General features: G+C 37.9%; 1 protein-coding gene across 1 annotated transcript; it reads right to left on the bottom strand.

Annotated features, from left to right (window-relative positions):
• Positions 1-1467: 1467 nt before the first annotated feature.
• On the bottom strand, positions 1468-15725 carry LOC121313545 (protein FAM133-like). Its single transcript, XM_041246220.1, has 11 exons — positions 15594-15725; positions 13237-13334; positions 12736-12814; positions 12309-12383; positions 12181-12213; positions 11522-11590; positions 10108-10206; positions 5061-5114; positions 2831-2899; positions 2423-2470; positions 1468-2090 (listed from the first exon to the last, which is right to left on the bottom strand). The coding sequence occupies exons 1-11, from the start codon at positions 15615-15617 to the stop codon at positions 1971-1973; spliced, it is 768 nt and encodes a 255-aa protein (XP_041102154.1). The 5' UTR covers positions 15618-15725; the 3' UTR covers positions 1468-1970.
• Between the last annotated feature and the right edge of the window lie 1141 nt (positions 15726-16866).

Here is a 16866-nt window from a genome sequence, read left to right on the forward strand (position 1 = left end):
ATGCTGCCACCACCATGCTTCACTGTGGGGATGGTGTTCTCGGGGTGATGAGAGGTGTTGGGTTTGTGCCAGACGTAGCGTTTTCCTTGATGGCCAAAAAGCTCAATTTTAGTCTCATCTGACCAGAGTACCTTCTTCCATATGTTTGGTGAACACCAAACGTGTTTGCTTATTTTTTTCTTAAAGCAATGGCTTTTACCTGGCCACTCTTCCGTCAAGCTCAGCTCTGTGGAGTGTACGGCTTAAACTGGTCCTATGGACAGATACTCCAATCTCCGCTGTGGAGCTTTGCAGCTCCTTTTGGGTTATGTTTGGTCTCTTTGTTGCCTCTCTGATTAAAGCCCTCCTTGCCTGGTCCATGAGTTTTGGTGGACGGCCCTCTCTTGCCAGGTTTGTTGTGGTGCCATATTCTTTCCATTTTTTAATAATGGCTTTAATGGTGCTCCATGGGATGTTCAAAGTTTCGGATCTTGTTTTATAACCCAACCCTGATCTGTACTTCTCCACAACTTTGTCCCTGACCTGTTTGGACAGCTCCTTGGTCTTCATGGTGCTGCTTGCTTAGTGGTGTTGCAGACTCTGGGGCTTTTCAGAACAGGTGTCTATATACAGAGATCATGTGACACTTTGATTGCACACAGGTGGACTTTATTTAACTAATTATGTGACTTCTGAAGGTAATTGGTTGCACCAGATATTATTTAGAGGCTTAATAGCAAAGGGGGTGAATACGTATGCACGCACCACTTTTCCGTTATTTATTTTTTAGAATTTTTTGAAACAAGTTATTTTTTTCATTTCACTTCACCAATTTGGACTATTTTGTGTATGTCCATTACATGAAATCCAAACAAAAATCCATTTTAATTCCAGGTTGTAAGGCAACAAAATAGGAAAAATGCCAAGGGGGGTCAATACTTTCGCAAGCCACTGTAAGTGACTGGATTTCTGATGCAAAGGATTTCTCAGCGCCATCTTTGCCCCCTCAAGCTAACCTACCAATTTACCTGTGTCAGCCATTTTTTGGAAGGTAAATCTATAAAATAAACACAATATTCTGTGTTTGGAGAGACGCAATGCTTTATATTGCTATAGCAAAGCGATCAATAAGGAACACTATTAACAATTCTTTATTTGCATTAGTGCAGTATCGATGGTTTTAAAAAATGTCCACAAATTTTTTTTTACTCTGGTTTTAAAATGTTTAGGGAGCATGGCTGTCGACTTGGAAAGAAATATTTACAGAAAAGGACTATAAAAACTCTAACAGCCTAGTACTTGTGGGAGGAGACTCGGTGAATGCAGTAGCTAACTACATCGAAAGTAGCAGCTTCCCAGACTATAATATTACAAGACATGACTAAATGGCTGTGAAAAATGACATTGGTGGATTAGTTTCTATGTATATATGTGGACAAACTGGATAGTAAATTACTAAATGAACCAAAAGCTTATCTGGAGCACTGGTTATAACAACAGATTTTTATTAAAATTGCATTCATGTCTATTTAGTAAAATGTATGTTGCTGTATGTAACTACAGTTTTTAGACCATAGAAAAACAGCCAGAAAACCAAATGAAAATGTATTGCCTCTGTGCACCTGAAGGTATGTTCTTTTGATAATTAGACAGATTTGCCAGAAGTGGGCTTGTATGCTGTAAATTGAACAAGTATCCAGAAACACATTAAAGTTTTCTTCACAGCTCTATTTCATGTATTTCTAACAACAAGTGTATATTAGGCAAATCACCACTACATACTGCAGCTTAGCCCATTTAATAATAATAATAACAACAACACCTTCCAGACTAGTGAGTTGAACATTTAAAAAACAGTTTGTCAGTATCAAATAAACTTTTACAAAACTGAAAACATCACAGGGTAGTGAAGTCATGCTCTTATTGTAATTTTAGTTGTGTTTTTTTTGGTAAAGATTGAAAATACAGTGTCTTTGTACAATGCTATCTTCTCACTGCAGCTTGATCCGGGCACACTCCATTTCACACGTTACTCGAAGTCCGGAGCCAGAGACCTTCTTTTTCTTCTTCCTTCCATGTTTCTTGTGCTTCTTTTTCTTCTTTGATTTATCCTTAAAAAAAAAAAAAGAAATCTGGTTTTGCCAACATGTACTACAGTACTAAATAACAAAAACTTTTTATGAAAGTTACCTTTGATTTGCTCTGTGGAAAATATATACACACACACACACACACACACACCCACCAGTATATATTAAAAAAAAAAAAAACAAACAAACAAACAAACAAACAAAAAAACACAATAGAAATACACCTACTACAGTAATTTATTACTTCATCCAATATTGCAAAAGCAAGATACCAATTTTATAACTCAATTTGTTCTCTTGATGTACTTTAATGTGCATTAAAACATTTAAATTAAAAAAAATAAGTTACTCACTGCGGTTCTGTCTTTCTCTTCACTACTTCTCTTTTTCTTCAACAGTACCTTAAAAAAAGTCATTTTTTTTTAACAATGCAAGCTAAAAAATGTATAAATTGGGGATACTCTTCACTTTAAAGAATAAACTTAACTCAAACTTCTCAGATAACAAATAATTTAACAATGATCACAAACCCACGATACAATTAGCAGTCAGACTGTCAATGTTCCTAGCATTTTACAAAAGTAGTTTATCTTCAATTAACAAAAAAAGTCACAGAAAATGTCTAGTTTTGTTCATTAAACTTAACATTAAAAAAATAACAGGAGGAATAAAGAGAACACAACCTTTAAGCAAGTCTCAACTATTCTAATGTAATAAAATATGAAAAGTTATTAAGGATTTTGTTTAGTTATTAAACTTACATCGGTATCTGTGTCCGTATCAGCTGAAGACTCACTTTTCCCCATCTTTCTGCTGTTATAACTGTCATCCTATCATGATTAAAAAAAAAAAAAAGTCAAATGCCACCTCAACCATGCTGCTTCTTCATGCTTAAGCACAAGTAAATGAGAAGTTTTTTTCCCTGTGTAAACCCACAGTTTAGGGATCTTTAAATTTGTGGCTAAAGCATATACTGAACTACCTCAATAATAATGCCTTGAATTAATAAAACTAAAGTTGATTGCAACCATCATCCTAAACACCTTGTTTTTAGAATTCAATTGATCTGATATTTTCTGTCTTGAAAGTTCATAATATTGCGATCAACACAGTACCCATGACTATGATTGTCATGGAAATAGTGAATTTGAACAAAAGTCAGTGAAATCTTAGAAATGGATGTAACACATCTGATGAGACATTTCCTTTATTTTCTTTAAAAACGCAGTGTCATGCACCGAAAATACAAATCTGAGCAGTGTCACGTTTCTTGTGCACAGTGTCTGCCTGTGTGCTTTGACCTTTCAACTTATTACTTTTTTTTAAAAGGGGCAGTGCTCTGTAGGTTATATAAACAACCAATATGAATGTCTCATTCTTATTATTGAAGAAAAAATATATATGTTTAATTTTGAACACAGCAATAAAAACAAATTTAACATGATGTTTATATATTGTTATTCACAACACACACACACACATATATATATATATATATATATATATATATATATATATATATATATATATATAATGATATATATATATATATATATATATAAGTACATTTACACCAGACGCGCACAAAGAAATAGGAACTATTTATTTCAGACACCGTCTGTTTTGCTACGCGGCTAGTGTGAAAGCCTGCATAGTACAGTATTAACTAAGTTTTGTATTCTAAACTAACATTTGCCAGCAGTCAAAAGCAATACTCTTTATGTTTTTGGTGTGCTATTTAATTTTTGTATGTTGGTATAGCTAATGCTACATTATTATTTCAGTGAATTTAAGTTTTTAAAGAATTACCGTGCCAAAATCAGAGCCTTACCTATGATGTATCCTATGAGCATGTATATTAGAAGGAAATACCACTATCATCAAAATTATTGGTGCTGAGCCTACTGTTCTCACACTTGCACTGAAGAACATTGAGGGTGAATCCGTTTTGGAGACAGTAACACTCGTTAACTTGACACTTCTTCCAACGTACCTCTTTCTCATACAGTAGATCTTGGTGTGAATCCAATTAGCACAATAGAGAGCATCCACAAAATGGTTTCTACATGAAGCACCTCCTTGGAAGTATTCTTAAGTAAATGATATACAGTGCTCCCTCGCTGGAACTTGGGTCTCGGGACACACACAATATGAGCATTATAAATGGGGGAGGGGGTGTGGGGCGCCGCTGCATAAAGCACCATGTAATCAACGCTATATTTTTTACAAAAAAAAAAAAAAAAAGGTAACATTCCCACTCGTAGATTATATTAATTAGCAGTTTTTAAACTATAAATAGCCTGGCTAAACTGTGGCTGGGAGTTCAGTTTGAAGCGACACACAAGCAAACCAAGTGTGAGAAGGAGAGCGGGTCAAGAGAAGGGAAGAGGGAATGGGTTCGCCCCAGGTTCGGCTGCCGGAGAGGGGCTGAAGCAGAGCTGAAGTGTTTTGTCTCCAGGAGAAAGGTGCAGTTCCTCTCACAGCCAAAAAGTAAATAGATTAGGAAAGGTAAGTGCGTAATATGCCTAATATTTATTTAGTTATAAAATGAATGCTGAATATTATAAAGTACCAGCGCAGCTTTTCTTTAGTTTAGATACTGTATCAAAAGGAGACAGAAACGGAAGTTTGACTGAAGTTGTTTACAGTTTGAACACTGGTACTGTATTTACTGTAGAAATACTGCATTAAATCCTAGTATAGGGGATTGGGGGACATGCTGTAGGAGTGTTATATCCGAGGTGCATTATAAATCAAGAGCCTTATAGCGAGGGAGCACTGTATGATTTTGAGATCTTAGTTTTGCAATTTATATTTCTCAGACACTCAATTCCAGTTCAGCTTTTTATCAAATTTAAGGAACTAAAATAACGAACTGTTCTAATTTTAGGCAATACAACATCTGCAAACTTACAGTATGTTTAATAAATGTTGTGTGACAGCCTAAGGTAGCTCATGTGTGTTTCTTTATTGTCCTTGAAGACAAATTACCTTGTCTTTCACTGGGTCCTCCCTGTGTTTCTTTTTTTTCTTTTTTGAAGACTCCTAGAAGAGTAGAAATATACTTTATGCACTGCTAGTTTTTAAACAAAAAAAAATATGAAGCTAATTTATGAAGTACCTTGGAACAGATGTGTGGTATATTCTTGTATAGATATAACAAACACTGTAGTATATATTTTAATACATAAACATTTGAACAATTATTTTAACAGCATGCTGCATAAACTTTAGGTTATGTTCAGGTGCCTTAAACTATTATGTTTTAGAATACCAATAAAACACAAAATATCAGGTTAATCCCATTAAACTGTACAGCACACAGTATATATACTAAATATCTAAAGCGTTTGGTTATTATCATAACACTGGTTCCCAGAAATAGAAATGCATCCATTACTAAATGGGTATTTACCTCCTAAAGACCCAAAACCTGAATAAAATATATCAAAGCTACTCGCAGAGCCTGTGACACAGTCATGGCCCACCCCGAGGGGCATAAAATGACAATCATGGACACAGTGACCTTGCAGGGTAATGGTTACATTTCTATTTCAGGGAACCAGGGTTACGATAATAACGTAACGTTCCCTTTCCCAAGTATGAAATATAACCATTACCGAATGAGTCAGTATACCCAAGTCATCGCAAGGGCAAGACTGCTAAACGACCGGAATGCTACAAGGCTAAGCCGAGGCTTGGCCCACACTGTTGCAATGCAAATGTCCTTGTAAAATGCACCCTGTAATAAAGCCAACAAAGTTGCCATGCCCCTGGAGGAATGGGTAGTGAGCTTTCTGGAGGGGGCAAGTTGGCCAGCTCATAGGCAGTCCTGACTGTTATGCACTTGCACAGCCTCGGTTTAGACAGGGCTTAACCGTGAGACTTTGTCCCAGAGTAGACAAAAACATTGTTCAGACTGCCTCCAACTTTGTCATGTCATTGTAGTAAGCCAGGGCATGCACTGGGCAGAGCGTATGGAGCTACAGCTCCGTCAGACTGGAAACGAGATGTGACAGCAAGCAAACAGTCGCCGGAGTGATAAATATTTCAGTTCAGCTGAATGCATGGGCTCAACTGCGGCTTCACAGGTGCACAGAGCACCGCGTCTAATTTCCAGCGAGGAACAATGACCATCACAGGCGACTGAAGCCCTTTCAAAAATTGCCCCGCCAGAAAGATGAGCTCCTGGAGAGTCAGAGTCAATTTTAACACGTCAAGCTGAAATAGCTGCCAGATAGACCTTTAATGTAGAGAGGGAGTTCCCTTCATCAAACAGGCCCTGCACAAAATTCAGAACTACTGCCACAGGAAAAGTCGTGGGGTCGTGGGGTCGAACCCACGTGGCAGACACCACATCTCAAGGTGCTCCACTTGTGTACTTGGGTACAAATGAGACAGTCATCCAAATAATTGAGTAATCGTATGCCTTTGAATCTCAATGGGGCCGGATAGCTTCCATGCACTTCACACTGGCACAGCGAGCTAGAGAGAGGCCAAATGGCAAGATCTGGAACTCGAACGCTATTCCATGAAAGTAGAACCGCAGGCACTTCCTGTGCGCTCCTTTTATGGGGAAGTGGAAATAAGCATCTTTGAGGTCCACCGTGGTGAACCAGTCACCTAGCCTGATTGACTGCAACAGCTGTTACATCATCAACATTTTGAACCTCCTTCGGCTCAGATACAGTGGCTTGCGAAAGTATTGACCCCCCCCATGGCATTTTTCCTATTTTGTTGCCTTACAACCTGGAATTAAAATGGATTTTTTGGGGGTTTGTATCATTTGATTTACACAACATGCCTACCACTTTGAAGATGCAAAATATTTTTTTTGTAAAACAAACAAGAAATAAGACAAAAAAAACAGAAAACTTGAGCGTGCATAAGTATTCACCCCCCCAAAGTCAATACTTTGTAGAGCCACCTTTTGCAGCAATTACAGCTGCAGGTCTCTTGGGGTATGTATCTATAAGCTTGGCACATCTAGCCACTGGGATTTTTGCCCATTCTTCAGGGCAAAACTGCTCCAGCTCCTTCAAGTTGGATGGGTTCCGCTGGTGTACAGCAATCTTTAAGTCATACCACAGATTCTCAATTGGATTGAGGTCTGGGCTTTGACTAGGCCATTCCAAGACATTTAAATGTTTCCCCTTAAACTACTCGAGTGTTGCTTTAGCAGTATGCTTAGGGTCATTGTCCTGCTGGAAGGTGAACCTCTGTCCCAGTCACAAATCTCTGGAAGACTGAAACAGGTTTCCCTCAAGAATTTCCCTGTATTCAGCACCATCCATCATTCATTCAATTCTGACCAGTTTCCCAGTCCCTGCCGATGAAAAACATCCCCACAGCATGATGCTGCCACCACCATGCTTCACTGTGGGGATGGTGTTCTCAGGGTGATGAGAGGTGTACCTTCTTCCGTATGTTTGGTGAACACCAAACGTGTTTGCTTATTTTTTTTCTTTAAGCAATGGCTTTTTTCTGGCCACTCTTCCGTAAAGCCCAGCTCTGTGGAGTGTACGGCTTAAACTGGTCCTATGGACAGATACTCCAATCTCCGCTGTGGAGCTTTGCACCGTGGTATGCCCTGGTGTATCCAACAGTGGTGCTTGCTTGCTTGCTTTCCTCTTTCCCCGTCCCAGGCACATGTGCCTGGGAAAGCCAAAGCTGCCTGCGTGCGGCTACCAGCCTTCAGGTTTCTATCTATAGCCTGCCTGTTCAGTATTAACCAGGCACAGCTCATCCACTTCTTTTGGCGAGAGTCTGTGGCTGCCAGAGAGGGACCTCAGCAAAAACGACTGGTATGCTACCACAATACTATTGCCCGGTCATGCGGCGAAGACACTGTCTATATAGGCATGCTTGAAGATCAACGCCGAGACCCGGTATGGTTTGTTGTAGTAGATAGCATTCTTGGACAAGAGCCTGTACCAGAGTGGCAACTGAAGACTCTGCCAGCAGAACTGGGCAAGGCCTGCTTCTCCACATCGTGCACCCTATATAGGATGTCCATAGACCGGGAAACAGTGACACCCGGACAACTGGATCTCAAAAAGAAAGTCTGGGTGCAAACAGGCAGACTGGCCTTGCAAGTCTCGCAGGCAGGGCCAGACTAAGTTTAATGGGGGCCCAGAGCTATCGTTTTGGGGGGCCCTCTTCGCATATTAATTTGCTTCCCTTTACTGTTTTACTACCACTACACTCTTAACATTACTGTCAAATTATTCAGTCTTAGCTGATCCGTATTTCAATTAGCGTCAGTTTTAAAAATGAGCATTCGCCTATAGCGTTAGTTACTGGCAGTTTCAAATACAAAAAGGAAAATGGGAACTGGAGACTCTTGTTATAAAAGTAGGTTATCTGGAAATATGTTGCCCTTATCTCTTATGAATATGCACATGTATAATAGGTTTGTGTGTGTGTATGTATATACTTATCCTCTTATGAATATGCACATGTACGCTTTAATAGGTTTTGTGTACTTTGTGTGGATATATAAATACATACACAGTCAAAAATGTGTTTAGGAAACAAACACAAGAAATAGTACACAGTGCTTTATGGAAATTTTTTTTTTTTTTATTATTATTTGTGTAACGCTACAGTTTGTCTGTTTTTTTGGGGGGACCAAATGAGGCAGGCTATTTTAAGACAACCTAAAAACTTTGGAAACCCGGTTATAGAAAGCAGTACGACATCAGTAAGTAGTGCAAGGCCAAACTGGAACTCGGGCACAAACATTTAAATACAACCTCCCTATTTTAACATGAATGTTTATTATTTTTATTTGGAATGAGAATTTCACAGTATAAAAGAAAAACTACATGGAAACACACAACTCGAAAGTACTACCAAATAGTGAGAAAAATGTGAGACTTATTTTTATTTTTCCATGAAGATTGCCCCACTGTAATCAACCTAGGTCGTTTCCTCCTTTTGACTTCTCTCCAATGTAATTTCCAAAGTACTGGTACCTTCACATGCATTTGTTGGCACTGTACTAAAATAGCAAAGACATTGTACTTGTTGTGTTTCTGCTTTTCAGCGCTGCTCTCATACCTCCTAGGTGATGCTCTCTATCAGACATTTTTACAGATTCTGATCCGCAGCACGTTTGCGTCGTGGCACACCTGATAAAAGTGGCACGTGACTTGATCGCAGGCCAAGTCATATGATCAGGCAGTGGCTGCTCCTCCAATGCAATACAGCTTGGTAAAACAGCCCTGTTCCAATCATTAGTCACAAGCTACTTTTTTACTTTTTAGATATTTTATTATAAATTAAATATATTTTTGGGGGCCACTCACAATTTGAGGCCCTGAGCTGCAGCCCCCTAAAGCCCCTGCGTTAATATGACCCTGCTCACAGGGTTAAAACCTAGGCATTATGCAAGTAGCAATGCAGGTACAGTAACACTGTACAGGTCCTGCCTCAGTCTGCTTAAAGACAGCAACAGGGCTGTTCAATACCTGAACAAGACCAGCTTAGTACCGTGACTGTACCACCGGTTCGGTATGGTACCAATGTGGTAACTGTACGGTACCGGTATGCAGTTACAAGCTACTTTGTAAGCTACTGTCAAAACCACTCAGTCAGTACTCACACAAGACTGAGGGAAGCCTGCTTGTTAGAATGACCTAACAGTCCTCGTAACATGCAGTTACGAGGACTGTTAGGTCACCAAAACAGTCACCAAAACAGCATCAAGATACTGTGGGATGGATTTCAAGCAACCACAACCGAAGCAGCCTCTTGGTCCTGCACAGCGCTGCTGAACCCAGCAGCTGCTCTCACTACATGTGTGCCACAGCACACAATGCAGACAAGCCTGCGCTGAAATTACAGAAAAACAATGAGAAAGATATTTCTCATACAAAATACAGTAATAACAATTACTTGAATTATACAAACTGTCACCTAATTTTGGCCAAACTCAAAATGAGAATATAATAACTCCAGCCGGAGCGATTGCAACCTGGGGAGAGAGCACAAAGTTAACTGAACTATGTTACTACACTGGGAAGGGGCGACTCACCTTACTGTCAACATCAGATTGTGATTCAGAGCCCACAGATAATTTCCTGGCAGAGCTGTGTTTCCTTTTTCGCTTCTTTTTCAAATGTTTCTTTTCTTCCTGTTAAGAAAAGGCCACAGCGCAATTAACAAATATAACTTTCTATTTTACTAATACACACAGACCCTATCTGCAAAATAATTTTTAAGTGATTCTACCCACCCCCCCAATAAAAAGAAAAAGAAAAAGACTGCAACAGATCTAACATCTTTATTGTGGATGGATGTCAGTTGGTCTGGATTTTGCCTCTAATATTGATGAAAATTTAAGTTGACCCAATGCATGCATACAAAGCTAGTATACTAAGTAAGGTTTGAGGTGCACACAATTATATACACCACCTAAACAGTATATCGCGGTTGTCAGGGTCCAATACGAGGGTTGCGATATAGCAAGAGACGCACAGAAAAACAAATACTCCGATAATAAATACACAACAAACACCCTCGTTTTATTGGGGGGCGTCAGGGTCCAGTATAAATCCTTTACGCAACCTGCTTTTTCCAATTTCTCGCTTAAAAAGCAGCACATCGTTTTTAATTCATACAACTGAGGGTAATTGCTTCTCATCAATTCAGTCTCAAAATAATTTCGTGAGTCTTCCTCTCCTTTCTCAAATGCCCAAACCTACCGCATTGAAATAATCCATTCCCAACACAGGAGGCTTGTTGCTAGAGAGCTGACGTCACTGCCTTGTAACTTTTGCTAATGCATTGCTGCCACATGTGAACAACTCGTTGGCTAAAATAAACTGCTTCAGCAAGTTTAATTTGCTATGTGTTATTGTACAATACATGTGTATATGATAACAGTACGATATTAATGCTTTGTTTTTAATTGTTTTGTATATTGTTGTTTGTGATGTGCAGTACAAAATAAAACAAACAGTAATTCTAAGTGTCTATGCATAGTGCTGCTACAGCATACGCAGTTAGACAGTAAAAATGAGAAGCCAACTCCAGGACCACAATATATCTGAATCTGCAGTATAGTGTGGAGTGGGTGTATTTTCTTTCCTCCTGTGTGGCCATATGAATGTTTGGAAAGGCAACGTTTATTTGGGGCTTGGGGGACGTAGGTACTGCAGAATTGTGACGTTTTAAACAATAACTGATCTAAATTCTTACTGTAGAATACAGTATGTATGTATGTATATATGTGTGACAGTTTTGTTTGGCTCCTTACAAAGAAAGTCAAAAGGTCACACATTTTAAAGTATTTCACAAGGGAAATGTCTAAATTCAGCTGAAGGTATCCTAGCATATATTGGAAAAATATTACTGTGTCATTCAGTTAAAATGTTGTTGGGCATCTACACCCTCAGATATAATTAGGAAGAGTTATAGAATACTTGTAGCTTACAAGTTGTTTTTACCTCATCATCAGAGTCAGGGGAGCTGCTAGAAGAATCAGAACTTGATGAAGAGGAGGAAGATGAAGAATGCTTGACCAAACACAATGAAAGCAGAGTTCATGAGATTTAAAAGTTATTTAAACATTAGCAACTGAATCGAAACCTACAGAAGTAATTACATTACTTAAGCCTTCCATGCAAAAACATGTTGCTTTACCTGTGTTCAAGGTTTTGTACAGAATCAGAGGACATGTATGCTTCAAATCATCTACTTGTATTTCATATTTGTGCATAAAGAAAACACCAATACCATACAAAGCACTCTTACCAGGACCCTGCAAAAAACACTGGTTGCATTCACCTTTCTAAAATGGCATCTGTGTTGACCTGTATTTAAAAGTGCTCAACACTTTGAAATAATACTTTGTTAATAATTAGATTATCTGTATCTGTTCTTAAAGGTCCTATTGAGAGTTCTGTATGCTATATGTGTTTGGCCTTACACCAGGATAGAAATTTGGCCCTTGATGTTTAAACAAGGCCATTTATCAGGAGGAGCATCCTATTATATCCCTATGTTATACACAATTTTCCAATGTCCTTCTAAGAGGTCACAGGTGATAGAAAACCACAATGGAATAGTGCTATTCCAGCTGTACTTTTTAGAAAACTTCTCTCACCCTGTTGGATTTCTTCTTTCCTTTCCGTTTTTTCTGAAGAAAAGAACACCAGGATTTATTAACAGTGCCACTCTCATGGGAATTCAATAAGCAGATAGGTTGTAAGTTCATTCAGCAATGATACCTACCTCTTTATTTTTTGAAGAGCCTTCACTTCCCCCAAGTAACTTCTCTCTGTTTTCCTGAAGCTCTTTTTTCCATGTCTAAAAATAAATAAATACAACAAACCCCAGGAAGGGTCATTTGCATTTGATTTTAATTCGACAGGAATTACAAAACTCTGTCCAATAAAATGTATAACAACATGCTTAAAGGGTCTGTTAAACATTTACATAACCAACATCCTAGCTGCACAATTATATTATTTATTTTTTGTATGCTTAAGTAACTTGTTATGAGTTAACAGTACAATTATTTTTTGGGGGAAAAAAAAATTACTAGGAAACTCAAGTTCTGCTCAATCCATAAAATTGTTCGAAAGAGACAGCAAAGGCACACATTCGTAAATACCACCTTTGGGATATGTACGTTTTAAATGTATATATAAACACACACATCATTCATTTTTTCTTCAAATTCAGCCAGAGTGCGGGAGCCTTTCTTTTTCTTTTCAAGCTGTTCTTTAACTTCTTCCCTAAAGAACAATACAAATATTCATAACATTTCTTAATATCAAGATATTAGTGTAATAACCATCATAATTTATCAGAACATAATTTCACGGAATAGAAGTCTACCGGTATAAACACAACAGTCTATATACGGTGTTATTATGTATTAAGATACTGACATGAATTTTTATGTTTTAGACCTCCACATTTACCCTATCTAGTCTACTAGGGTCCTTATTCACTGTACAATATTAAGAAACTGTTAACTTTTGAATTTGCTTCATGTCTTGTTCAGCAAAGAATAAAAATATGCCCCTTGTTGGGACAAAGCAATGACATAGCACAACAGGCTTGAATAAACTTGTGCTGTTACAGCATGATCCTTGGTCAGCGAAGGAGAGCACCCCACACGAGTCTTTCATGATGCAGATCTGCCAGTACTCACCATGTGGGCCTGGGCCTGTTCAGGTAATCCTGTATTGATGGACCCGATGAGGCAGCTGGCCCACGTGATCTAGCAACAGCTATAGGATTTACATAAGCCTGGAAAAACATACAACAGACACAGTGATGTTAAGATGTCAAAGAGTCAGACAGCCTCAGCTGATCACAACATACAGAGTAAGTGTGCTGTTCACATGCATGCTAAAAGTCAAGCCATCATTGGCTAGATCTATTGTGCTGTACATGCTAATCTAGGGTTTCCCAAACTTTTTTTTTTTTTTTTTTACCTGACCCACCTGTTCAGCTGCATTAGGTCCTGTTGCCCACTATTAGCACTCTGTGGGAAAATGTCAAATGAAAAACATTCCATACTTTTAAACCTGTAACTTCATAAATAAACCTAATCCAAACTGTCCTTTACTCATTTGAATACATGTTGTGAAACATGGAAATCACATAGAATATGCACCGAGTGAAAATAAATTGAAACACTTCAATTTTAGTAAATAAAATAAATTGCAAAAAATAAACGGAACATTTTAAAATGCGGTTATTTTTCGTGGTCAAACAAAAAAGTGCATGTCTCTTATTCCCATTCATAAATACCTGAACAGGAATCACTTACCAGTAAAACCAGTACAACGTGCACAAAAACATAACTCTTAAATCCTAATTTCGGAACACTAAGTATAATGTCCAGCTGTTACCTCTGAAGTTGAATTGTCATGCCCAAAAATGAGTAATGCACACCCCACACAAAGATAAAAAAATTAAAAAAAACTGAGCGCAGCTGCGCCACTTAACCAAAAGAAAACTTCTGAAAATAAATCCACCTGCAGCGAAATTTGAACCAGTATCAAAATAAATAAATAAAAAGGCACCAACTGAACTTGTACATTAATGTTATCAAGTACAAAAGTTAGTATGAAAACGTTTCTACAAAAGACAAAACATTCCTCCACCTCAAAACTGAGCCCACAGTACAAATGCATTCAAACTCCTGAAGCTGCCTTTATTGTTATTTATACGTTGCAAAACGTATTCTTTAGTAGCGGATTCGACACTGTAAATTCTTTTTTTTTTGTTGTAATTTTACAAATACTGAAATCATTTTTTATTATTATTACATTATTACATCTGCCAGCAGAATGATCACATGACCTTAACACTGTCCTGTTGTCAGAGCTCTCGCTCTACATCCCGCCTACACGAAGGTAATATGTTAGCTCTGATTTGTGAATTTCTGCTTTGATTGACAGTCTGCCAATATTCCCTTGCTACACTTATTTTTCTACAGTTACAGCTGCCGCCGGCGCCTGCTTTTCACTATTAACAGAAATAAAATAAAAAAGAAAATACACAGAATGCCATTGCTCCCGCGGCCCAGTTTGGGAGCCCCTGTGCTAATCCACTGTTGCTTGATGAAGTGCCGCCGCCAATCCCCAAGAACACAGATTGCCATTTATTTTAGTGGATGTTGGATTTTTTTCTTTTTTTTTTTTTTTTTTTTTAAATTAAATGTATTTTATTTTGTTGTCTTTCTGATTAAAAAATAACATGCCCGATTCTTGAGATTAAAATCTGATTGACTTTATAGGAAACCGACCAAAATTTGTAAGTTTTTTGTATGATATTGAAGTTGTTAAAGTACCTGTATTAATATGTTTCTATATAGTCTGTATCCAATACAGTATATTTTGATTGCTGAAAACATTAATTTTTAAATGACGGATTAAAAACAGTGGGACCTCAAAAACATGCCATAGTTCAGCATCCAGATCCCAAGGCTCAACCTAAAGAACCGAAGCGCGATCGACAAAATTACTAGAAAAATGTCACTAAAGACAAAACAATCTGTAGGTCTAACGCGGTTCATGGCTAATTGTGATTTTATATATATATATATATATATATATATATATATATATATATATATATATATATATATATAATATATATATAATTAATTAATTGGCCTCGGGAGTTTTTCCAAATTCCAAATGCACAAATCTGTTTTTTAAAACTAAAATTTACCAATAGATAATTCATATTTACCTAATGCCCCCCTCCCTAAAAAATAAAAAAGTAAATAATGAATAATATGGTTATATTTCAATGCACATGCTTAACTCTCACACTTCAAAAGGTAGGTTCTTACAAAAACACATTTAGTCAGGCCGACAGTCCCCGGTCTTGCCCACCATGTTTTCGCCACACATTAAGAGCACAATCCTTGGGTTGAGTAATTCAGATGTTACGGTAAATCAATAGATGCCCAGAATTGTATTTTGGAGGTTACAAACAATATCTCCATTACTGTCTTAAACTTAATCTAAATGAATAAAAAGCCATACTTACAATCCTGTTGTCTCTTTTCCCCATGGTAGCTGAATTAACTGAAATGTAAATTTAATTAGATTATTTACATAGCTCCGTCAGTGATGCGACTCCGTAATAAAGCCAAGACCAGCGCCTCGTCAGTGTCCCTGGCATAGAATGCAATATCGCCACCTACTGGTTTGCCCTACGATGTTTACAATGACATAAGTTTGAATCACAATTATTAATCTTTTGCAATACTCCGTTTGCAAAATAAAAAAAAAAGTGGATATAAAAAAATCTAATATAAAAACACAAACATACCCATTACAATTTTAGATTTTAATACTATTTTACAAAATAAATGTACTAGATGGAATTAATCCTTAAGAGTCCTGGGTCGTTTATTTAATGTTTTACCTCCCACATGGTGTTTTCCTCCTTTCAGAAACAAATGGTACAAACTTTCTGTGAATTTCAATAATTATTTACAACAGTATTATGTCAATGACATCTATTTTACTGATCTAAACAGCGGTGGATCAAAATACTGTCTCTCTTTAGCTATGATAATCCTGGGGGTGTTTTACCCAAGGCTTTTTTCAGTAAAATGTTTTTGTGTGGGAGCTGTGCAGAAGACTAACACCAAATGACTAAAGCCTGCGAGACACATAATGGAAAAAACGACTGCCCTGGTTTCCACTAAGAACAAACACAATGCTATAGACCATGGGGTGGGATCATCTTGACAGTTGTATCTTCTTTAGGAATTTAATGCTCATGGGACATTAATATGAAGGATTGCGTGTATACCCCTTTTCAGTGTGGTCAGTGTGGATGGTGAAGGGCAGCCCACAGAAGTAGTGGCGGAAGTGATATGCTGCTACTACCACTGCAAACTGTTTTCATCACGTTGCACAGTACTGTCATAGTAGGATATCACCTGCTGTCCGTCTGGCCACAGCTGCAACAGGACTGCTTCAATCACCTTGTTAATGGTGTCAGTGTCAAGCAGGAACAAGCATACTGCTGCTACCACTGCAAACTGTTCTCATCGCGTTGCACAGTACTGTCGTTGTAGGGTACCACCCGCTCTCCATCTCGTCACAGCTACAACAGGACTGCTTCAATCGTTAATGATGTCAGTGTCAAGCAGGAATAGGCAATCCAGGCAAAGGGGCTCTGGCTGTCTGGACCTCATATAAGGCTAACATAAAAAGAAAGTAGGTATTCATTTGATTTTACTACTGTTCTGTGTACTGTAAAAGTTAAATTATAATAGTGATAATGGCATTGCTGTGGCATGTTCCTG

The sequence above is a fragment of the Polyodon spathula genome, chromosome 3, assembly GCF_017654505.1.
Source record: "Polyodon spathula isolate WHYD16114869_AA chromosome 3, ASM1765450v1, whole genome shotgun sequence".
Classification (NCBI taxonomy): Eukaryota; Metazoa; Chordata; class Actinopteri; order Acipenseriformes; family Polyodontidae; genus Polyodon; species Polyodon spathula.

What these genes read in the sequence shown, in the direction of transcription:
- LOC121313545 (XM_041246220.1), bottom strand. Translation starts at nt 15,617, where the DNA reads ATGGGGAAAAGAGACAACAGGATT. An exon ending in GGAAAAGAGACAACAGGATT is followed by an intron (nt 13,335 to 15,593) that starts GTAAGTATGGCT and finishes ATGTTTTTCCAG; the next exon opens with GCTTATGTAAATCCTATAGC. An exon ending in AAGAGAAAGACAGAACCGCA is followed by an intron (nt 2,091 to 2,422) that starts GTGAGTAACTTA and finishes TTTTTTTTTAAG; the next exon opens with GATAAATCAAAGAAGAAAAA.